Raw genomic sequence first — 24,636 nt, 5'->3', positions numbered from 1 at the left:
GAAGCATAAATTGTGTATTACTGTCCGTGTATTTTCGGCCTAACACGCTTTGGTCAACTCAATACAGTAATTTTGTACTTTTAATTTTAAGTAATAACAGACGAGCCGTCGCTCATTTAGTGCTACGCTAATCCTTTTTTTGGCAAATTTGTTGCTTGGGTATTTTTACCACGGTACCTACAGAACAGATAAATACAGCTTGCCCTACCATCCGCTAGGGAGCGCTTTCATCGTATCCGTCACCGTGTGCTGTCAGCTGTCAACAAGCCACGAATGGAAGTAAAAGAAATGGGAGAAAAAAAACGACGGACGTGTTTGTTTTCGCTCCGCGTTACAAAGATTTTCCTGGCGTTGGCCGATACAGTCCGCGAGACGGCAAGCTCCTGTCGTTCCTGACGAGAGCAGAAGAAAAACGGTACGGTTGTGTGTAAGTGGAATCCCTTCCGCAAGGGGAAATGTTTAATAATCAAACCATTCGTGTGTGTGTGCGAGATACAACAGAGACAAAGTGGTGCGAAGTGTCGTGGTCGCTATTGTGCATAAAATCAGCCTGAAAAAATTCATCCCCAGCACCCTTTCCCAAAAGGGGGTGTGCTTGTGCGTGGAGTGAAAAAAAACAAAGCTAACCTTTTTCCGAATCACAGCAAAAGCCCGTCTGCGAAAACGGTTGCCACTGTTGTCGCTGTGTTCCATTGGCTCTACTGGCGTTGGAATAGCCAACAAAGCTCTTGGAACAAACCCATGTCTCGCCCCCTGGGGCTGTAGGAATATGGAGGAGGCAAATTGCAATTCTCCACACCTCGGCCCGCCTCGTCGTCGGACCGTAGTAGTCAATGTGGTGCGCTTCTCGCTCGAAATCAAGTGAACGTTCTTGAAACGTTGAAGGGAAAGTTCTCAGGCCGCCCTTCGAAAGCTCCACCACGGGCACGTACTTGTCCTTGTCGACCGTAGTGTGCCGTGCAGTTTGGATGATGTGACCAGCGCGGTGTGTTTTTAATTGCCTGTATTGTGCATGCGTGTGTGTGTCTGTGAGAGAGATAGAGAAAGAGAGCTATTGTGTGTATCCGATAACATTGCCACCCTGGTGGATTCACCCTTTTTCGAAATGTTTTTTTGTTGTTGCAAATCCCAATGCTGAAGTTGCTGCTGCTCCGTGTGTCAAATTTCGGCCTCTGGCGTACGGCAGGGGAACCAGCAGCTTGCAACCCCTTTACCTGTACGAACTTGTTTTCTTCGTCCATCGTGTGGCCTAGTTTTCTTAGCTTTTCTGCAAACACTTACCAATAATTCCACCATTTGCAGTGGGTTATAGGCGCTTAACCCCTATCGACTTCGGTTTTCTCACAGCCCATTCGCCCAACTTTGCCCTTCCCCGTAACCCACACCACACCACCATAGCACGTCCAGCAACACGCCCAGAATCATCTTCGCCCCACAGGACACACAATTTCTTCTTGCGTGCGGTGCCGTTGGTGTTGGTGCGTTGGCCGCACTCAATGCAGTTGCGAATGCACCACACCGTGCTGTTGTGGCGTGTGTAAGGGGGGGGGGGGGGGACTGCTGCATCCAGAATCACGCGGCGCAGGCTGCCGTGCCGACGTTTCTGCGTGGTAGTTGCGTAGTGTCGGGTGGGAAGTGGGCCACACTAGAAATAAAACGGGCAACTTTCCCCCCTCCCCAGCCATCCCCCCCGCGCACAGGAAAGAAGGGAGACAAACAAACTAAACAAAAAAAAAAACATACACACATACACAAACACACACACTGCTGCTGTCATTTGCAGTGTCGCTCTCTCGCCTGGTGGGTCTAGTTGGCCAACTACGACAGACGCGCAGAAATGTAGCCTCGGCAATCAAACGACGGACGCAGATGGCTGAAGAGGGTGGGGGGAAAGAAAGGTTTACGTAGTGTTTTAGTGCAGTGCAGTGTGGTGCATTTGTATGGGATGACATGGAAACAATCCCGAGACGAGAAAATGGGTCTGCAACCAATCGAAGCTGACATCATTCATTCTGAGGACAAACTAATCGATACATAATCATTCACGCCCAACAATTCTTACAAGGGAAGCAGAGAAAGGGTTAGTTGTGATTTTCAAACATATTGCTCGCTCTGTGTTGGTGTCACAGTGTAAACCACAAGCGCCAACAAAAGTTCGAACACACACCAAAAACAAAAAAAAAAACAAACCCTTTTCGCATGCTCCATGCAGAGAAGCCATTGGTGTTGTACGTACGCCCGTTTTATGCGAGCACTGCTGCATAATAACGCTTTGTGGTTGGGGAAGGAAAGCAACAACAAAAAGCTGAAAAGTCGATAGGAAGCTGCAGCTGCCATTTCCTGTCCATATGCGCTCGTGGATAGAATATTTAGTGGCCGATCTGTGTGTGTGTGTGTATGCTTTTTTTGTAAGGGCACACCAATGAAGCGGAATAATCAATTGCTTTGGTGAGGGCGAGAATGTACTTTCCCGTGCCGATGCGTTCGTTTGATTCAATTTTTAAGAAGTTAATTAGAGAGCAGCAAAGCTTCGTAACGGTAACCGTTGGTAACCGGTAACCCCATTCCCTTCAATTATTTTAAAAGAATCAAATCTTCGATGGCTTTGATTGTTTATTTTATTGCAAATTTTTAAACCTTTATTTTCTCGATTTGATCGCAGATTTGCTAAAAAAAGCACGCTGCCCACGTGCACAGCGTACCGGATTAGTGTAGTGTTGTTAGTGTGTGCGTTTAAAGTGCGAGTGTGTGTGTGTGTGCGTGTTAGTGTGCTCCCGTAAAACGTCCGATCCGCCCTTTCCTCCCTCCTTTCCCTCTACTAACCACAGCAATCAACGTAAGCCGTGGTGTGTGTGTGTGTGTGTGTGCTCTAAACCCTGTGTGGCACACACTGCTTGCAAAGGCGAGATAGAGGAGAAGCATCGTAGTAAGCGCAGGCACCGGAAGAGCCCCGACCGAAGCTGGATGCGTCCGAGATCGGGCTGAGGGAAATGTCGGCGAACCGTAGCCGCTCGATGCTATCGGTCAACCTAGAGGCGGCCGCCATGGCCAACGATCCGCTGCGCGAGCTGTTCGAGGCGTGCAAGACGGGCGATCTGGCGAAGGTGAAGAAGCTGATCACGCCGCAAACGGTGAATGCGCGCGATACGGCCGGAAGGAAGTCGACCCCGTTGCACTTTGCTGCCGGTAAGTAGTCGGTCTGCGTATTATGGGGGGAGGGGGGGATGAAACAGGTACGGTAACAGGTGGGAAATGATGAACAACCCACATAAAGAAGAAAAAAACCCTATACGGAGAGAGTGTGTGTGTGTGTCTGTGTATGCATTCGCAACATCCGGTACTAAAACCAAACTTTACTATATTTCCAGTGTAAAGAATACGACAAGACAAGGAGCACGGGAGGGAGGAGGGGGGAATGCCACTTCATCCCGAAAAGTGGGTTGCTGATTGCAAAAATACATTCTTTTCGTTCCCGAGTTGTGTTGTAACCCGGACAGCAAGAAGAAGAGCCGAAATGTCATGCCAGATGACCGACCACCGAGCCCACTAAAAAGCACCAGCAAACACACAATACGGAATGTCGTGTGAGCGTGAGTGAAAGCGAAAGCGTTGCACCATTGCGCTTTTACTTCCGGCACATCCGGATCTCACGTACACCGCTTTTCCTGTGCACGAAGATCCGCCATGTGTGTGTGTGTTTGTAGAGAGTAGAGAGAGAGAGAACCCAATGCAAGGGCATCATTACTGAAGATGCACGTAATCGCTGATAGCAGATGCTAGGTAATGGGAAGAGCATGGTGTCCATGACTGTCACCAAAGGGCATTATCAGTCACTATGGTAGATTAGCTTTTGCTCGATGCCGACTTGCTGCGAAGACTGGGGTTACAGTTCTCCCTTTTAGCAAGATGCTCCATCACTCCCCATGCTTAGCAGTTCTTTGCGTTTAAGGATTGCCACTCCAAGGTCGTAGTGTTTCAGCTTGCAAAGTGCAAAGGGTCATTCCAAGGGAGGATGAAGTTGATGATGATGATGAATGCGATAGATGAGGGAGCAGTTTCTTTGCCTTCCTTCACATTCCCGGGCCGGTCGGGTCGGGATGAAAAGATGGAAACATGCATAATTAAAGCGAGATTGGACGCTGATGATGCTGCATAGATTCGGCCTCGCTGCTGTAGGAAGACGCCAGCCCAGCGTTTGGGAAATTTTGAACGATGAAAATGGAGGTCTTCATTATTTGGCAAACACGTTTGCCCGTGTGCCTGGGCGATGGTTTAGCTTTAACGAGATTTAATTCGCACTTACTCTGTGAGCTGGTGTTGGGCGGAATGTTTGGTTCCCGTGTAGCTTAGTTTCCCAAACCAAACCACATAAAGTCTTCTTTCAGGCTCGCGTATGTAAGACGTTCTAATGCGCCACACTGCAGTGTGTGTGTGTGCGGAAAGGAAGATACACGATAATAAGCTTAACGAGGTATATGACCTTTCGGTTGAACGGAACGGAAGTGCCCCGGTAAGATGCTTTGCCAATCTTTGTGTTGGCATGAAACTAATAAGAATACTTACTACTTGCCGCTGGATGTACATCAGCTACACACCAGAACAGTATCATTTAATTGTGTTTAAACTGCGATCATGTTACTCTACAACAACAACAACAAAAAACAATGGTTCGTTTCCTTTTCGCCTTCATGAACAACAGCAGCACGTGACATCGCAAATCATTCTCACACACAATTCTTGTGTGGTATATGTAATTGCGAAAGTCTTCAACAACAACAATCAGAGAAAATGAGCTTCGGCGGCTTTCGTGTTTGGCGGGGGTTGCTGGGGGTTTTTTTGTTGGTCTTTGCGTTTGAAGTTGCAAATGAGGTACGTGACGGCAATGCCTAAGAACTATCGGAGAAAGTCAGACGCGCGTACCCGGTAAGGTTGCAGTTGCTGTTGTTTCTTTGTTGAAGGTTGGCATTGAAGCAGCAGCAGACAGTCATATGAGCTCGGTCGGCTTGGTGTCGAACTGCCTAAAGCGTGGATTGGCGTGGAGCATTTGAAGCTACCAAAGGGGATCGCTGTCACGAATTAATCAGCATAACGGAGGGTAAAGCGAAGGTTGTCTGGAGGTGTAGTGGGGATAAGATGTGTTTTATTAAAATTATAGTAATAAGGCTACAACAAAGCTGAGCTCTTCTTGTAGTAAAAGCCCGAAGTCGTCCGGAGTCGTTCGGAGTCGTCCGGAGTCGCCCGGAGTGGGAGTCACCCGGAGTCAGAATCGTCTAGAGTCGCCCGGAGTCGTTCGGAATCACCCGGAGTTGGACTCGTCCGGAGTCGTTCGGAGTCGTCCGGAATCGTCCGGAGTCGTCTGGAGTCATCCAAAATCGGCTGCAGACGAAGTCATCCGGAGTCATTTGGAGTCGGCTGAGGTCGGCTTGTATAGGAAGTGCACGCGCAAAGTGAAAGACAAAAAAACACAACGAAAGGAAATGTCTGATCACAAATACATCCGGGCGACTCCAGACGACTCCGAACGACTCCGGACGACTCCGACTCCGAACGACTTCAGGCAACACTAGACGACTCCGGACGTCTCTGACACCGGGCGACTCCGGACGACTCCGAACGACTCCGGACGACTCCGGACGACTCTGGACGACTCCGGACGACTCCGGATGACTCCGGATGACTCCGGGCGGATCTATTGGTTCCATTTTGCCGGAGTCGGATCGGAGTCATGGGTTCGCTCCATACAGAACATCACTAGTCAGGTCGTCACCAATAGTGAAACATTTTCCCTGCGGTGGCTTGCTTGGATGTTTCCAAAAATAACCTTGCAAATATATGGCTAGCTGAGTCGTTTGCACTGGTTTCCTTCATAGACAGTGAAGGCTAGAGCACTGTCCCTTACATAGTGACAATATACACTTCTGTACAACCTGTATGGGAAAATCGCACAAAATGAAACAGACTTCTGGTAGCATTTTTTTGAAAATATTCCTTTTAGCAACCAATTTTGGTGGAAATTACGAAAAGCTGCACCGTACTGCTGGCATTAAAACCGTAGCGGATGAGTCATGCCAATCTCTAGCTGCCCTTGCAAAACAGCACTGGACGCATCATTTTCGTGCTTTGGCTCTTTCAAATGGAAACACGAGCGGGCCCAGGCCTTTGTCTGCCGCCTTGGGTGCGTACACATGTACACACCTCACATGTAGGGGAAAGCGGGGCAAAATGGGCATGTTAAGCAGTTTACTGAATATCCCTTTGAATATGCCACAAAACTCAATTTTTCTTTCATTATTGTATGCCTCCACCATTTATCTATGGATTAAAATTGCCACATAGAACGAAAACAACTTAAATAGATGAAAATAATGTAAAATAAAAGTTGATGTTTTACGAGAAGCTTTTTTGACACGCGGGGTAAAATGGGCATAACCCCGGGGCAAAATGGGCATATGTAAACAAACTGTGAAACGTCAAAACACTGGGGCAAAATGGGCCACAACAACTGCGCTTAGGTAATGGTCTATGCTTATGCGCACGTTTCGTGAAATGTATTTTCGTTCTATCTTTTGTTTTGCTGGTCAGGAAAGCCCTTCAAATTCTTCCAAAAATATGTTATCAAAATTAAAACAGTTTTTACACGTTTAAATCTACAAAACTGAATCTTTTGAAGCTGTGTCTGTTATCATTATTGAGGCGACAAATACAACACCATAGCCTCATCAAGCGCCGTATGTCAAAAGCATCTGCCCATTTTGCCCCAAGCGTAACTGCCCATTTTGCCCCACGCGAAGCATTTTTGTATTTTTTGTTATATTAGTAAAAATACGCATTAAATCGCCTTGATTTCTTCAGACAAATTGTAAAGAAATATCATATCTTTAAAAACATATCATGTAAAACATCAACACATCCCTGTGACAATGGTTTAAGCTTATTTTTGAAGTGGCAAAAATTATATCAATATGCTACTTAACCTTATTTTGCATTTTTCTTGGTTATTTATTATGTAAGGGTTATGATACTTACATGGTGTTCATAGAACACTCTAATGAATACATTTTGAGCATTGGAAAGTATTTTTGTAGTCAAATAATGCTTAAATAGAGGGTGCCCATTTTGCCCCACATGCCCATTTTGCCCCGCTTTCCCCTACACGCTACGAGGACGAGACTCTGGATCGTGACTCACCTACGCAGCAGCTTCAGCTTCATGTGGTGCGTTTGCGGGCAAGACACGGCAGCTTTGCGATGGCTGCGATGGGGGTACGCATGCGATCTGCGCAATCACTCCATGCATGCGCAACCGGTATGCCATAAAGCACCGCCGCTTGCGCGATGGGGCTGGTGTGCGTATACAGAGTGGTGCGGGGTGGACAGTGGTGTGCATACTTTCAAGCATCCGACAATGTTTAATGAAGAGTTTACACATGCTACAACATGATGTACATCATCATCTTCATCATCATCTCCTCCAACAGCATTATTGATGGCGAATGCTGATTGCACCCGTACGGACTAATTTGTGAATTATCGTACGCGAGCGGATCGATGGTTGCTAGATATGTTTGGTTTTGTTTTAGGCCAGATAGTCGTTATGACGGGGAAAGGTAAGAAAACACATTACAAATGACGGTTTAACGTGCTTTACACCGACAAATGCTGTCGACTGCAAAATGATAAATTATTACGACTGCGGTGCCGTGACCAGGATTGCCCGCGAGCCTCGCACGTTTCGTAAGGCAACAAACGCTATTATGTATGGGCAAATTTTCAACTGTTTACCAAAGTGTTGTCCATCTGCGCAATCAAACGCTATTTAAAGCAATCTAAAAAAAACAGACCCCATTTGCTGCATTTATCATGTAAACCAACTCCCCAGACCCTTTTTTTTTTGGTTCTACGCCCAGTTTTCATTGTGATAAGTAATCACACGATCTTTACATTCGCTTGCATTTAATAGCAGCAGTGCCTTGGCTAAAATGGCACCACAAGTGAGATACCGAGATAAGGAGTCCGTGGCTGCAGTAGCCTCATTCGTCCCGTATTCGTCTCGTACCTTCGGCAAACCTGTGACAAATCAATCAGAAAAGTTGTGTCCCATTTTGGTTTGTTTGTCCTGCGGTGTATCCGCTCGCGAAACAACGGTCGTCGTCTCGGTTGAGTGTGGTAAAAATTTCACCTGAAAGTGAATTGCGAACGAAAGTCGTCTCGTCCGTCGTCGCCGTCCCCTGCCTCTCGTTCGCCATTTGCCATTCGAGCGAAGATACGCTTTTTCTTCGAGTGTTTGCACGTTTCCGTTTGAATTAGTAATTAACACCCGCCGATTGTACGTCTCTAATTTAATTGCTTGGTTGGTTGGTTTTTTTTTTAACAATATTCGTCACAAGAAAATACCAACCGATACGATACGGTTCCGATTGGCCCGTTTTGACTTTTTTCTCAGTGCAAAATCTAGTTAAGTTTTGCTACAAAAAGAACGGTAGCGGCGGCAGCGGCCTCACCCTTTCAATCGATTGGCAGATAATGTTGTGCTTGATCGGGGAAAAAAAATGGAAACTCGCTCGCAGTTTTGGACGCTTTCCTTTCCGATTCGAGCTGAGCAGAGAAGAAAAAGAAGGTGGAAAACGATCGATACTCTCACAAAATTAAATGTATTTTTCCGATCCAATTTTATTTCCCATTTCACATTGCCTTCATGCTCCATTTTGTAAATCCCCATCGCAAGAATGCATCGCTCACAGCACGTTTCCTTGCCCAACACGGAGAAGGCCAGTGTGCCATCGGCGGCGCGATCGTCTGCAGCGGCATATGGTCCCGCACGATCCCGTATTTCGGACTCGGTGTGTGGCTAAACCTTTCCGCTAAACACACAGCTGTCGGAGTTGGGGAAGCGCGTAAAACGCCCGTACTGATGTGCCTCCGTCGGGTCTTGTACGGATCATCTTCCCGATCGATCGATCCGAGCGACGTGAAAGCGCACGAAAAGAACACGCTTTGCGCAAATCAACTTTAAGGCGACCGGCACCGTTCTCCTCTGCATCGCTCCCAGGTCCCCAGCGAGGGAAGCTCATTTCGTGTGGCCAGATTGCTTCCAAACACAACGACCCCACAACAGCTGCGCAAACCTTCAACCTCTCCTTTTTGGGCCCATTCCCCCTTCCAATGCTGTGCGCAAGAGTGGGGGGAAAATGGGGCCAATCATCCGATGTGTGTGCAAGGTTTGAAAGAATTGGTCGGGGCTGGCTCGTCGGATCATTTTCCGCCTATCCAAAGCTTTGTATTTTAAGTTGAGCGTTTTTTTGTTGTTTGCGCTTTGAAATTTTCCCTCTTTTGAGCGTAATCTCTCTCAATCGTACCTGTAGAAGCCTAACGGGCGAGTCCCGGTGTGTGTGTGTGTGTGTGTGTCAAGTCCCGGGGTCAGTGCCGATGGGGTTAATCAATTTTCCCAAACCTTCTCCTCCCTGCGTAGGGTATTAAGCCCCATACACACCATGGCTTTTGATTAGAGAAGGCGTTGAATTGGAGAAAGGAAAAACGATCCCCTGCGTATGCCAGAAAGAGAAGACAACACAACAGCTGCTCGAGCCGCATCCGATTGTCCAACAGGGCGGCCGCTGGTTTGTGTTTCCCTGCCAACCGATGCGTTGCTTTTTTATGTGTGTGTGGGTTTGTTTGTTAATCTTCGCCTGCTTTTCGCAGGCCGTTTGTGTGTGTGTGTTGTTGGCATATGCTTCTTATGCTTCCGCACACAATGTTGCTTTATGGTGAAGATTCTGGTGGATGTAGTGAGTGGGAGGGTAAAAAACTGTGGAAAAAAACTAACCCTTTCTCCATAGACAAAAGACACAGTGGGTGTGGGTGTGGGTGGATTTGTGCTTTTACTATTGATACTAGCAGATTGTTTTCTTTTCGCCCTACTTGTGCTGTCGTTTGTTTTCTTCTTCTTCTTCGTTCGTTGGGTTGTTCACGTCTCCTTTCACTATCTAGTCATATCGCCGTGAAGCAAAGCGAAGGTTGACCACTGAACTAGGGAATTGGGAGTGGGGGGGGGGGGTCTGGGAAATTGCCAGACAAACAAGACCACCGTTTTACTACCGTGTGTGTAGAGTACAATGGATAGAAGTTACACAATTCATCGATGAACTTGAAAGATAATTTTGGAACAAGGAATAAAGTTTAAGGTTTTTCGTTCGTTAGCGAGAAGCTGTTAAAAAGTTCATTTTTGTAGCGAATTTTTCATATTTTTGGATCTTACACGGACCGCATTCTTCTGCTATCGATGCCAATGTTGTATAAACCATCGCCATCCCCTATTCCCATATCGTCATCAACGGCCGATGCGGCCATTGCGGAAAAGCGGCAACAAGCGTGTCGTTGATTGCGCGTGCTTCTCGTGCGTAGAAAAACAAAAGCACAAGAAGCTTGCATCGGCTATCGGCTGAATCTGCAAAACACAAGCGCAACAAAGTAAGGCAGCTGAATGTAACCGTCTGTGGTTAGAAGAGCCAACGCGCTGTGCTGCAGGAGCGTCGGTCGCGGAGCGTCCGAGATACCGGGCGATTTACAAAATCACTCCCGCCCCATAACAAATTGTTGTTACACCAGCAGCCAGCCAGCCAGCCAGCCAGCCACCCAGAGCTAGGTGTGTTTTTTTACGCAAAAGACGTCAAACGGCTTTGCGCGATGGCGCGCCGTGACCTGGTTTCGCGCAACGTAAGGCTCCCGGCACGCGGCGTACGTGCGAGGAGGAGGAGGAGGAGGAGGAGGGCCACGGCTTTAGCACTATGGCGAAGAAGAAGAGTAAGAGGAAGATGCCGCACACCACCGTGTGGTCGGCCAGATTTGCCACCCCCAAGCCGAAGACAAAAAGGGTGGAAGAAAGGGAGAACTGGTGCGCGCGGTTCTCTCTGTCTCTCCAGCCCTCGGCTGGGGGTTTAAAATTGCATGCAACTGTATCAACACCATGGTTTGTTTGCTCCCCGTCGGAAGGTGTCGCGCATAAAACGGAACTCCATTTTGTTGATCAGGACCTCTTGCTGCCATTTCTAAATGACTCGTCTTCAGAATGCATCACGTATGTAGTTGCTATGGGGATGCGCCTGCTCTTGTTGGAGTCACATCTGCATGTTTACTAAGCGTGTTCTGTGTGTCCTCGTCGAAGGTTTCCTCTGCGCTGCTCTGCGTGCACTGGAAAGGTTTTACCATTGCATAGAAACATACACACACACCCAGCAACCATATCGCATCTCATTGGAACATTGCCAAATGAGCTTTAGCCTTGCCTGACCTTGCACTGGTCCCTGGATGGACCGTTCAGCAACTCACACATATGAGAGCAGCACGTGAGCAGGCTCTAAACGCGTTACGGCTGTCTCTTTTGGGTGTGTGTGACCTTCGGGAAGATATTTCATACCGCTATCCATATTTGAGGAAGAAAGCGATTGCTATTTACGGTACACCTTCCAATTATCCGCATGCCTCCCATGGGGGTGTCCCTATAGGTTGGAGGTTATTTTGAGTGGCACATAGATTCGAGACCGAGGTCCGATGAGGCGTTTAGATAACGCGCTGTTTAGTATTTGCTGTTTTAACAAAATATTGCATTCACCGGAACACAGCCGGATGACGCATCTCCTCGCGATATCCACCAAGATGAATCACGAATCCGGCGGTGGCTGGTGGGGTCGCTTGACGCAAGAGCCAACGGAAACGGTCGTCGGCCACCAGCTTGGCTCTGCTGCTCAGCCTCGCATAACATTTTCGCTCGATGAACTCCCTACTCCCCTCTGCGTAAATCCATTACGAACCAACCGTACCCACGAACCCTTCGGCAAGAAGCTCTCTTTGGACGGTTATAAAATGTTACAAAAAGAGTCAGTTATTGCGAACCGAAAAAAAACAGACTACAAGACAGATTCGTATAACCTCGCACGCCTTGAAACGGACGTGTGTGCTGTTCCGAGCCACCGTGGTGGTGTGTCTTACGAAAGCTTGCCTACTGTGCTCGCTCGCTGGCTGACTGGTTGGTTGGCTGGCGCTACGTCAAAATCATAGTAGCCGTATGATTGCCACCTTTATTCTCCCCTCCCTTGGGACGGTTTAGCTGTGGCAATCCGCAGTGAGGCGCGTCTCTTGGCGTGAGGCTTTATTCGCTGGTAATTTTTTTTTGTTCGTTGGTTGGTTGTGTCTTTCGGTGTCTCTCTAGGGGCACACATGTACCCCGCGACCTGCTGGCACGATATTATGCTCCGTTCTGTGCAATAACTTCTGTAACTCCAATGTAACTCCATGGAGGCATGGGTTTCGGAGCTCACCGTTCTCAGCAAAAGAAGCGAGTCCATGGTAGCGACAGCAGGTGAAATTGACCGTAATAAATCATTCGACTGCAGCAGACAGCGGGGCCGCCACTACTGCTGCTGCAGCGGCGTTGAAACTGAACGTGAACTAAACGGACCGTGAAATCGAACGTGCGCGCCCGCCAGAAGTCGTGTGCCGCATAATGGCAAAAGTGAAGCTTCCGGTTCCGTGGTGCGAAACATAAAAAATTGGGTCAAGAAGGAACGATAGAACCAGTTGTTTGTAGAGGGGGGGGGGGGGGGGGGAAATATTATGGTTGTAAATTCCAAAACCAAAAATTGGATGGAATGCTTGCCTCAAGAGGCTCAAGAACAAATGAGGAGATCTAGCTATATTGTTAACATTAGATGATGCCGATGGTCAATGAAGATTTCCGCCATGGTCTGACCTAGAGACGAGATTGGAGAACGGATCATTTAACATAATGGTTCATTTTCTACCTTGCCTAGGCCGTGTGGGACTAATTGGACGATTCGACTGTATTTCCAACCATTTCTCACACGTTACCTCAACCCATTTCGAGCTTTCCAAGGTTCCGTATCCATCATTACTAAATGCTGGTATCTTCTAATCTCTACTCCGCAGGTTACGGCCGACGGGACGTGGTCGAGTTTTTGCTGGCAAACGGTGCTTCCATACAGGCGCGGGATGACGGTGGACTGCACCCACTCCACAATGCCTGCTCGTTCGGGCATGCGGATGTCGTGCGTCTGCTGCTCGAAGCCGGTGCCAATCCGAACACGCGCGACAACTGGAACTACACGCCGCTGCACGAGGCGGCCAGCAAGGGCAAGATCGACGTTTGCATCGCCCTGCTGCAGCACGGTGCCGATCCGAGCATTCGCAACTCGGAGAACAAGATACCGCTCGATCTGGCCGACCCGTGCACACGCCCCGTGCTGACCGGGGAGTACCGCAAGGACGAGCTGCTTGAGGCGGCACGCTCCGGTTCCGAGGAGCGCCTGCTGGAGCTGCTGACACCGCTGAACGTCAACTGCCACGCCAGCGATGGGCGCAAATCGACGCCGCTGCACCTGGCGGCCGGGTACAACCGGATCCGGGTGGTGCAGATCCTGCTGCAGCACGGTGCGGACGTCCATGCGAAAGACAAGGGCGGGCTGGTGCCGCTACACAACGCCTGTTCCTACGGCCACTTCGAGGTGACCGAGCTGCTGATCAAGCACGGTGGCAACGTGAATGCGAACGACCTGTGGGCGTTTACGCCGCTGCACGAGGCCGCCTCCAAGAGCCGGGTCGAGGTGTGCAGCCTGCTACTGAGCGAGGGGGCCGATCCGACGCTGCTAAACTGCCATAACAAGTCGGCGATCGATTCCGCCCCGACCCGGGAGCTGCAGGAGAAGATTGCCTGTAAGTGTTGATGTGTGTGTGTGTGTGGATGGTTTGGGTAATATCTACTAACGTCCTTCCTTTCCCCTTTTGCAGACGAGTATAAGGGCCACTGCGTGCTGGACGCATGCCGGCAGGCGGACATACAGCGGCTGAAGAAAAACCTCACGACCGAAACGGTCAACTTTGTGCATCCGTACTCGGGCGACACGCCGGTGCACGCGGTCGCCCAGTCCGTCTACCCGAAGCGCAAACAGGTGCTGGAGGTGCTGATACGCAAGGGCGCGCTGCTGAACGAGAAGAACAAAGACTTCCTGACGCCGCTCCACATCGCGGCGGACAACTCGCACTACGAGCTGATGGACGTGCTGCTGCGGCACGGTGCCAAGGTGGATGCGCTCGACGGGCTCGGCCAGACGGCGCTGCACCGGTGCGCCCGGGAGGACAACATCCAGGCCTGCCGGCTGCTGCTGTCGTACGGCATCGACATCAGCATCGTGTCGCTGCAGGGCTACACCGCGGCCCAGCTCGCGACGGAGAACGTGCTGAAGATACTGCAGGATCCACCGTCCGACACGGTCGATCTCGAGTGTCAGCTGCTGGAGGCGGCCAAGGCGGGCGACCTCGACACGGTGCGGCGCATCGTGCTGTCCTCGCCGATGACGGTCAATTGCCGCGATCTGGACGGGCGCCACTCGACGCCGCTACACTTTGCGGCCGGGTACAATCGCGTGCCGGTGGTTGAGTTTCTGCTCGAGCACGGTGCGGAGGTGCACGCGTCGGATAAGGGCGGGCTGGTGCCGCTGCACAACGCGTGCTCGTACGGCCACTACGAGGTGACGGAGCTGCTGGTCAAGCACGGTGCCAACGTGAACGTGGCGGATCTGTGGAAGTTTACGCCACTGCACGAAGCGGCCGCCAAGGGCAAGTACGAAATTGTCAAGCTCCTGATCAAGGTACGTAAAGGGTGCTGAGGGTGTGTGTGTGTGTTTGTGTAATTAAACGCGTGCTGAAATACTAACGGCCTTTCTTCGTAGCACGGAGCTGACGTGACAAAGAAGAATCGTGACGGCGCTACGCCGCTCGATCTCGTCCGGGAGGGTGATCAGGATGTGGCCGATCTGCTGCGAGGCAATGCAGCTCTACTCGATGCCGCCAAGAAGGGCAATTTGGCGCGTGTACAGCGACTCGTCTCGGCCGACAACATCAATTGTCGGGATGCACAAGGGCGCAACTCAACACCGCTGCATCTGGCTGGTAAGTAGCAGAAAATGGATGTGCCCGTGGTGGCTAGAAGCAGTCCTAACGCTGACGCTGCCTTTTTCGCCACCTGTATTCGCCAGCTGGATACAACAACCTGGAGGTGGCGGAGTATCTCCTCGAACACGGTGCCGATGTGAACGCGCAAGACAAGGGCGGCCTGATACCGCTGCACAACGCGTCCTCCTACGGGCATCTGGACATTGCCGCACTGCTCATCAAACACAACACGGTGGTAAACGCGACGGACAAATGGGGCTACACGCCGCTGCACGAAGCGGCCCAGAAGGGGCGCACGCAGCTGTGTTCACTACTCGTGAGTATTACGATCGCAACAGTTGCAATGATTGGGAGCGAAACCATAACCTAAATGCGCATCATGCTCTCACCACTACACAACAGCTCGCCCACGGAGCCGATCCGTTCATGAAGAACCAGGAGGGACAGACCAGCCTCGATCTCGCCACGGCTGAGGATGTCAAGTGTTTGCTGCAGGACGCGATGGTCGCCTCCCAGGGCACGGTGGCCGGTGGCACTGCTGCTGGGGCTGGTGCTGGCACCTCGCAGGCAGGCATCCTGTCGGCCAACGGCACCCTCTTGGCAACGAGCTGCTCGCCAACCACCGAAACAGTGACGCTGCCGACGGGCGCCTCCATGACACTGTCCGTCCCGGTGCCACAGGTAGGAATGACGGCAATGTGGAAAGTGAAAGCACGCTAGAGAGGGTCTAATTTAACCGCTATGCTTCCTCCAGCTCCCGGTTCGTAGCTGTCTCAGCCCGGCGCAGGGCGCTGAAGCGAACGTGGACGGCATTGTGGTGGACCACGATGATAAGATGCCGTCCGTACCGTCGATTGAGTCGTCCGTTTCGGTGTTCCTTACCAGCCTGCAGTTGGAGCATCTGATAGATCTGTTCGAGCGCGAACAGATCACGATGGATATATTGGCCGAGATGGGGCACGAAGACCTGAAGCAGGTCGGCGTTTCGGCGTACGGCTTCCGGCACAAGATACTCAAAGGCATTGCGACGCTGCGCGCCACTACAGGTAACATGAGATGAGCATGGTGCAATCTCTTCCATCGCTTGATTGCTTACACGCACGTTGAATCCGTCCATCCATTTGCAGGACTTGGCCTTACACCGAACCCGGGCACACTGCTGGTGGATCTTCTTCCCGACGACAAGGAGTTCCTTGCGGTCGAGGAGGAAATGCAGGCCACCATTCGGGAGCACCGCGACAACGGCCATTCTGGTGGCTATTTCAATCGTTACAACATTGTTCGGGTAAGTTGAACGGCCGTTCGCGTTGTTTCTCCGCTTGCAATCTAATGCACATAAAACATCCGGACAGATACAAAAGGTGCAGAATCGGAAGCTTTGGGAGCGGTACGTGCACCGGCGGCAGGAAATATCGGAAGAGAACGGTCACCAGGCGAGCGAGCGGATGCTGTTCCACGGCTCACCGTTCATCAACGCGATCGTGCAGAAGGGCTTCGACGAGCGGCACGCGTACATCGGCGGAATGTTCGGGGCCGGTATCTATTTCGCGGAGCACAGCTCCAAATCGAACCAGTACGTGTACGGTATCGGTGGCGGTATCGGGTGTCCCACGCACAAAGACAAATCCTGCTATCAGTGCCATCGGTAAGCGTTCGGTTTTCCTCCGCTGACGTTCGTGTCTCCAACTAACCGTGCTTTTGTTTGTGGTTATGGCTTTGCAGGCAGTTGCTGTTGTGCCGTGTGGCGCTTGGAAAATCGTTCCTACAGTTTAGCGCGATGAAAATGGCCCACGCACCGCCGGGACATCATTCCGTGATCGGGCGACCCTCGGCCGGTGGTTTGCATTTTCCCGAGTATGTCGTTTACCGCGGAGAACAGGTAAGCTAGGGGAAGGTTTTAAAGTAGGACCCTTTTGCCACTCGCGTGTCGTCTAATCCGCACTTCCCTTCCCGGCAGGCATATCCGGAGTATTTGATAACGTACCAGATTGCAAAACCGGACGACGGTGCGAACGGCGAAGAGCCGGCAAGATGATGGACGATCTCTGCCGCTAGTAACATCAGCCAAAACAACAACATTCTCGTTTCGGTTGTGGGCGGTGGCACGAGTGGCACCGGTGGTGGTGGTGGCAGCAGCAGCAGCACCGGCCCGAACAGCAACGGCACATTGGGAGGATTCATTACTGGTGGCAAGGGGAACGGTGGTAGTGGTGGTGGAGCTGGAACCAGTGGAGGAGGAGGAGTAGGTGGCGGCAGCACAAACGATGGCACTGGCACGATGGTCGGATCAAACTTCACTCGCATCCGTTCGACAACTCGCTCGACGATGGCCAAAGCAACGGCGGTGCGCGTTTCAACGGGGAAAAAGTTTAGCCAGCTGCTGATTATAACACCGGCGGTAGCGATCGATAGCAACGAGCACGACGACTATCATGGACCGTTCAACTCGTCCTCGCTCGACAGTGGTTGTGGCGGGAGCAGCGAAGGGAGTTTGTCGGACGATTTGCTCGAGGAGGACGAACAGCGTCGCCAGCGTCGAAGACAGCAGGGAGCCGGTGATCGCAGGAATAATAACGATACCGTGCATCAACTACCCCCTTTGCTGGGTGGTGGTGGTGGTGGTGAAGGAGGAGGACGGCGCGATGGAGGGGGAACCACATCGTCGCAGGGTTCCTGGCGTTGGTGTGGTTTGATCTGCTCGGCTGTAAAATGCTTCCGGGCAGCAGCTGCCACCACGGCCAGTCGGCGATCACAGCAAGGCCGACCATCGCCAAGGCAACCGCTCGCTGGAACGGCTGTTCGCTACACGACGACTTCGGAAGGTGTGTGGGGCCAAGGTGGTGGTGGTGGTAGCACTGCCCGTCGACAGGGAACGACCCGGTTCAGCAACAACCATGTGTACGAGTACACCATCAAGAGCTATCATCATCCGCAGCGCGGCGAGCGTCGATCGAATGGCGGAGGGTTGGCTTCAGTTGCGCTTCCAGGTACCGGCGGTGCTGGTAGTCGCTCTGCCTCGCTATCGTCCGACACGTCCGCCCTGTCGATGCTGGCCGAAACGGGCACACTGGCCGACCATGACCATATCAACAACAACCACAACAACAGTGCAGCGCACCACAACGGAAACATTCTAGCAAACTCATCCATCGGTACGATCGCTGGCGGTAGTAGTTCGGGGATAGGTACGACATCGATCGTTGTCACCACCGCCACCACCTCCTCGGGAGCTTCCTCGCCAACCATCGAAACGTCGACGATTGGACGGGTGAGCGAACGGAACAATATCATGTACAAGTTGTGACCAGCAGGTTGGTCTGAAGCGAGCGAAGATCGTCCGATCGCGTATTCTGCTAATGCAACCGCAGCCAACCACATAATAGCCATCGCCTGTTTGCCCTCTACTGGACAGTACTGCCAAAGCATCGCGGGCGAAAGTATATCATACTTCTTAATATGTATCGTGTGTCTTTGCATTGTAGTGGACCCTATTAATCACCAGTTTACGATCCTGCCAATACTAACGATCGCTGCATCAGTGTCTGTGTGTATGTGTATGCGTGTATGCGTGTGTGTGTCTCTGCGTGTCACTCCAGCATCCCATCGATCATTGGTAGGCTTTTAATCATTCATTCAGTATATTTATACCACATTTTTTGATTCGGGATAACCGTACAGCGCGGTCCACCGCTTTGTACCATTTTGTGTATCATTTGGCATCGGGCGAGTCAACAGTTCGAAGCAAAAAAAAAGGACACTAAAGATGATAAAACAAAATCAAGGGAAAAAAAGACCAAGCGTTGTGTTGGCTGCCCTAAGTGCGCCTATTTCGCGCAAAAAAAAGAATGCCTATGGTAAAATGCCAAACAGGCCCCCGTGTGTACGAGCTATTTTTACTGTAATCTAATTTCACGAATGTATGGAAAATAACCGGGGACAGTACGGAAGGGAAGAGATGTGATTTGTTCGCAAACCGCTGTCAAGCGAACGATTAGCGAACGAACGAAAAGCGATTTGCGAACGGATAAGGCTTATTATACGAAGTTGAATTAAACATTACGAGCCCCACATGGTTAATTTTTCGAATTTAAGCGTGATCATTGTGTGCGTGAGTTTGTGGTATTCGAGAGAAAGAGAGACAGACAGGGAGAGGACGAGGAAGGGGGCGATGTGCAGAAACAGACACATTATACAACCTACATTTTTTTTACTGTAATAATAAATAAAATCGTACGGAAATATTGAAACCATACAACACACGTTTACGTCTTAAATGAAGAATTTTCCGAAATCATAATCAAAGCACTACAATAGAGAAATCAAGCACGGATAGTAGATGATAAGTTGTGCTATTTTCGACATTTCAATACGATTCTTTGCATTCTTCAGCTTCTAAATATGATAAAAAGTTAACGAATTATTTAAAAAAATGATAAAATAATTTCTCTGTTTTGATTCCACACGTCACCGAAGGTTTGCAAAGAGCTGTCAATTCAAGCTCCAATGGTCCTACCTGTTCGATATCAGTCAAAACAAACCACAATTTGCAACAACAACAACAACAGAAAATCAACACAAACGCATCGCCTCCTCCACCTGGCCGCATGGTTTTGTCGTGGCACGAATCTCGTCCTGGCATTTAACGTCCGAATCTCAACCGGTTTTAGTCATAGTGTTATTTTTTATCGTGTTCTAATTACCAACTGTCGCGTGTGCGTATTTGCTGCCGAGAAGAAGCTCTAAACTTGGCCTTGAACCATCAGCATCATCATCATCATCAGTGTCTCGCGCAGCAGAAGGAAAAATAGCGTTTAGCCCCTCTCCAAGAATACGATTCCGTGAAGCCGAGCGTGAGTGTGTGTCATTTTTTTTTGTATTGCGAAACAATTTCAAGGGCCAAAAGAAAGGCCGATTTGGCTGACGCAACAGCAGGGCACCGCATCATCCGTTCGCAATCCAAAGTTCAGACGATCGTCACGCCAGAACGAAGCGGACGGGCGCGCAACAGCCAGTCAGTAGTAGTCCGTGCTGATTGGCGAGTAATTTTGCGTGAAATCGCTCCAAGCGACCAGTTGCTGCAGTGTGTGCGTGCCGTGTACTGATAAGCGGACGGAAGAACAGACCGAAAGATTCTACTGTAAAAGGTACTAGCAGTAATAATTTTAATGTTTAGCTCCCTATTATATGTTTTTGATATAGAGGAAATAGACCATTGTGTGCGGTTGCGGGCGCGGGGTGAATGTACCCCCACATCATTTTCACGATGCACTTGAAAGGCTTTTCGAACGACGATTTACAAAAGTGTGTGGTGATAGCAAATGCAGAGAAAGAGAGAACAAAAGGAAAAAAATGGTCATTTTCAGACAGTGAAACTAAATAATACACCACGTTTTCGTCTTTAGCTCTATTAACAATTCCAATCGCATGCGCATCACTTACCTGCTGCTAATGAAGAAAAAATAAGGAAAAACAAACCTGTTGAATGTAGTTTTACTTCCTGTTGCGAATTCGACACAAATTTGTTCACTAATTGTCGACGTTTTCTGTTCCTGTCGTACCACCCGTTCCACAATGTTTTGCCATTTTCTTTCATCCGGCGGGACTTTTACAGCCCAGTTTCAGTGCCTTCTAGGATGGACATTCTTTGGGAATCGCTGGCAGGTTAGTCAGGCAGGCAGAGTGGTGCACCAAACAGGGAGGGCCGGCAAAGTAAGCTTGGAATTTTGCGGAGTAGGGAATGAATTTTGCACCAAAGCTCTGTATCTAGTAGGCGTAGTGTAGTCGAGCGGGTCTTCCAGCACGATTCCTTGTATGCGCGATTAGAAGCCTAGCGCAAGTGGTGTAATTGTTGCGCTAGCGTTATCTGTTTGATTATTATACGCCAAATATTATTTATAACAGAAAAAAACAGTAGATTAGAGCAGTAAAATTCGTTTTTGTTTTCCTCCTAGTAATTACAACGTAAAATTAGTGTTTGTGGTCAATTAAAGCCATCTAGGGCGGACGTGAATGTTCAGCACTGCTAGAAACTGACAAGCACTTCCTGAGTAAAATGAAACTATTCTTGCGTATGACACATTTCTCACCCATTCTAGCACTTTATTTATGTTGTTAATGAGCATTTTCAGATTATCCAATATGGTTTCATTTTTTTCCAACTAAAAACTAATTTCTCTCCCATTGCTCTCGCTCCTAGAAACAACCGCATCGATCTGGAGCATGGTCTTCCCGGCGGCCCCGACTACGCCCGCCTCCCAAGAGTGGCGCCGAACGTACGAAACAATCAAAGCTGGCCACGATGAAGCGTACGCCACGATCGAGCGTGCGATCAAGCTCGAGGAGCACGAACGTCCCGATCTGGCCCTGCAGGCGTACAAGGACGGCATACGGCGCATCGACGAAACGCTTGCCCTGCCCGTGGAAATGCCCGACCTGGAAGTGCAGGGCCCGCAGGCAGACGAAACCTGGCAGCAGGCCGTCGCGATGATCCACAAGCTGAAGCGTACGCGCGGTGAAGTTCTGCAGCGCGTCGGACAGCTCGGTGGCAATGGGTCGTCGGAAGCGGGCGGCGGTGCCGAAAATGGCACCGGCCAGCGGCCCTGGACGTACACGGAGCTAGCGATGGCACTGCGGGACATGTCGGATGCGGCGACGGCGGACGAATCCGATGCCGACCGGCTGGAATTGCTGTTTTCGTGTGACGGTGTGCAGGTGTACTACATCGAGCCGGACGGCGTGGTCAGCCGGACGATGGCCGACTCGACGCTGCGCATCGTGCGCATTGAGGGCGACGAAAGGCGGCAGCTGCAGGCGACCGTGTTTCTGCAAGTGATCGAAACAAGGTCGGCCACACGCATCGAGAACGCGGAAGAACCGCTGGAGCAGCTCGAATCGGTGGAGGCGAAAGAGGAGCATGCGGACAGCAAGGGTACAGCGCCACCCGTCGGGGAATTACCGCACCCGCCACCGGAGGAACAACGGCCCGATGGACCGGACCGACCCGGCTTTCTCATCTATCCGCTCATCCCGGGCGTATCGCCCTGCTACCGGACGGAGTACGGCGCCTTCATACTGCCCGATCTGGGCGCGGACAGTGAGCGGGGCCGCGCAATCGGGCTGGTAGTGCCGGCCGAGGCCGATGAAGTGGTGCTGGAGATTTTGGTCGCCTTCCTGCACGGCATTGTCACGCAGCCGTCCAGCAGCACGGGCCCGGCCCGCGTTCGCAAGCGCTCCCTCCTGCCCGACTCGACCACCGTGTCGGCCGGCATCATCAAGGGTGCCTTCTACCTTTCGCAGGGCTTAGTGCGGGGCGCGGAAAAGACGGGCCAGCTCATCGCTACCGGCACACCGTACGTTATTTCGAAGCTGGGCCAAAAGCAGCCGGCGGCAACGGTGGCGGAAGATGCGACCGCTTCCACCACCACCGTGCACGTGCCGAAGAACGTGCGCACCGGCATCGAGATTGCGAAAACGGTCACCGGTACGGCGGCGGGCGTAACGAGCTACGTGGCGGGCAAGGTCGGTACGGCCACGATGGCACTCGGCCGCTTCCTGGCGCCGCACATTCAGCGGCACGGCAGCGCCCTGCTCGCGTACGGGACGGGCATGAGCGAGCAGGCCGCCTCGGAGCGCATGAACGGTGCGCTCACGATCTGTGCCGGCGCGGTGGAGGGGTTCGGCACGGTGTACGAGGGGCTGGAGCGGTCCGCTTCCATCCTGGGGCAGAGCTTGAGCACCAGCACGGTCCAGATAGTGGAGCATCGGTACGGTACGGAGGCGGGCCGGGTGGTGGGCAGCTCGCTCGATACGGTCGGCAACGTGATCAATGTCACGCACAACATGAACTACATCACGCCGAAGGGGTTGGCCAAACGGACGGCCAAGAATGCGGGCAAAGCGCTCGTGGCCGGGTACAGGCCACCGGTGCCGGAGCTGGACGGTGGTGGCGGTGAGGCTGGTTCGGCGGGTGCAGGTGCTGCTGGTGCGGCGGTGGGCGAATCGTCACGCAGCCAGCAGCGCATCGTTCCAGCGGCCGTACTTTACCCCGATCTGGCAGGATTAGCGCAGGAGGTGCAGCGGAAGGCAGGAGGGCATGATTAAAGGCAAGGCAAGCCGAAACGATCAAGTAAGGGAAGAGAAAGGAAGTATATTGAATAGCTAGTCCCGCGGATAGATTTATATGTTGTAAAGTGAGTGGGAAAATGTTAAAGAAGGCAAAGTTCAAATGAATCCAATAGGATTGATTGTGTGTGTGGTAGAGGTCAACATTGTTATACGCTTGTTTTAAAATAGGAATCTCATATACAATAGCTGGGGTGATTGTTACTATTTTACATCGATTAGAAAGGATTTTTGTACAGGATTTAATCAATATTTATCGTACCACGTAAGAACCGCGTGATAAGAATCTCAACTATGAAAATGGTCAGATTTCAAACAGTTCTATTCCTCCGCAACTTAAATCACTTCTTTACCTATCAGCACAATGAAATTGTACAATACACAATGTAACACTCGAAATAGCTTAAGCGGTCTGGGAGAAGTCTGAAACATTTTACTCAACAAATAAACGATACAAATATTTAAAAACATGTTAAAAGAACGAAAACAAATGACACACCAACACACGTGCGCGCGCGCGCTCCATTCTGTCACGCGACTGTAAAGCCGCCCGCACCCTCGATCGACCGTGCGCGCGTATCCATAGCAACGCGCCAACACGGCCAACGGCCAGCTGCACTGAAGTAGCAGGATCGCGTGACGCAAAGTAGTGGAGGTTGTGTAGTAGCCGTGTATTTGTGTGCTTGCGCGCGACAGGGATGGCAGGAGCGAAGGAAACAAAGGAGGTGTCATTCAATACTGATCAGTCTGTTGCCATCTCGCTTGTTTGGTTGCCTGTACCAGAAGCGCACACCAGAATTGGAGGTAGCTTCACGAGAGCTGATCGGCGTTAGATTAGACATGGATGACTTCAATTTGTGTGAAATGAAGACATTTTTGTGTGTTCTGTTCACTCTATCGTTTATTACCTTCGCGCTAATCCACATTCGGTACTATTATCACCTGCGTATATCATTACAACTGCCGCCTGCCTGCGCTGTTGCTTTACTTTTCCGGTACACTACTTATGGTTAAGAGGACCGATGTGTTCACGTGTACATAGGTATTGTTATTTTCCCTATCTTTTTTTAGGATGCATACCTCTTTATTCTTTTATGGGTCTGTTTTTTTGTCTGTTGTGGTCTCTATAATTCAATATATAATTCATCCCGTTCCCACCTACGGGGGATCGATGTATGTTTGCCTGTTTTGCTTTATCATCACCCATCTGCCTCTTGCGAGATGAGAACAGCGAAAGAGAGAGATAGAGAGAAAGAGAGAGAGAGATGCGAGCATGTGAAAGCTATTTATATATTCATGTAAGTTGCTGTTCTTTTGTGTACTATATTTATTTACTTTGCTTTTCACATTCTCTCTTACGCTAAAACATTTCTTCTTTTTTTGTTTTGTTTTGTTTCATCACATAAACACGCGCTGCTTTCCTTCCCTTCTTCTTTATCTCCTATCTTTCCTTCTATATCTTTCTGTCTCATTTCTTGCTTTGTTTTTAAACGGGTTATGAAGGACGATTTTGTTTTATTGGATTAGTTTCTTTTTTTATCATAATTTATAT

At 50.4% G+C, this 24,636-nt stretch overlaps 2 protein-coding genes across 4 annotated transcripts; both read left to right on the top strand.

Annotated features, from left to right (window-relative positions):
* Positions 1 to 260: 260 nt before the first annotated feature.
* On the top strand, positions 261 to 20,107 carry LOC1281178 (poly [ADP-ribose] polymerase tankyrase). 2 transcript variants are annotated; one of them, XM_061643964.1, is made up of 12 exons: positions 261 to 415; positions 2,663 to 3,186; positions 12,942 to 13,724; positions 13,800 to 14,659; positions 14,741 to 14,960; positions 15,047 to 15,279; positions 15,366 to 15,644; positions 15,718 to 16,009; positions 16,091 to 16,248; positions 16,316 to 16,608; positions 16,686 to 16,842; positions 16,921 to 20,107. In XM_061643964.1, the coding sequence occupies exons 2-12, from the start codon at positions 2,991 to 2,993 to the stop codon at positions 16,996 to 16,998; spliced, it is 3,549 nt and encodes a 1,182-aa protein (XP_061499948.1). In that variant the 5' UTR covers positions 261 to 415; positions 2,663 to 2,990; the 3' UTR covers positions 16,999 to 20,107. The 2 variants fall into 2 exon arrangements, with proteins under 2 accessions (XP_061499948.1, XP_061499949.1); XM_061643965.1 differs by having other exon boundaries at positions 281 to 425.
* LOC1281179 (protein spartin) lies at positions 19,966 to 23,552 on the top strand. 2 transcript variants are annotated; one of them, XM_321117.5, is made up of 2 exons: positions 19,966 to 20,107; positions 21,160 to 23,552. In XM_321117.5, exon 2 carries the CDS (start codon positions 21,183 to 21,185, stop codon positions 23,061 to 23,063), a length of 1,881 nt encoding a protein of 626 aa, XP_321117.5. In that variant the 5' UTR covers positions 19,966 to 20,107; positions 21,160 to 21,182; the 3' UTR covers positions 23,064 to 23,552. The 2 variants fall into 2 exon arrangements, with proteins under 2 accessions (XP_321117.5, XP_061499968.1); XM_061643984.1 differs by lacking the exon at positions 19,966 to 20,107 and adding an exon at positions 20,437 to 20,624.
* Positions 23,553 to 24,636: the final 1,084 nt, after the last annotated feature.

Source organism: Anopheles gambiae, chromosome 2 (assembly GCF_943734735.2).
Source record: "Anopheles gambiae chromosome 2, idAnoGambNW_F1_1, whole genome shotgun sequence".
NCBI classification, from domain to species: Eukaryota; Metazoa; Arthropoda; class Insecta; order Diptera; family Culicidae; genus Anopheles; species Anopheles gambiae.
Note: the sequence above shows the minus strand (reverse complement) of the source record. Positions and strands in the feature narration are given on the sequence as shown.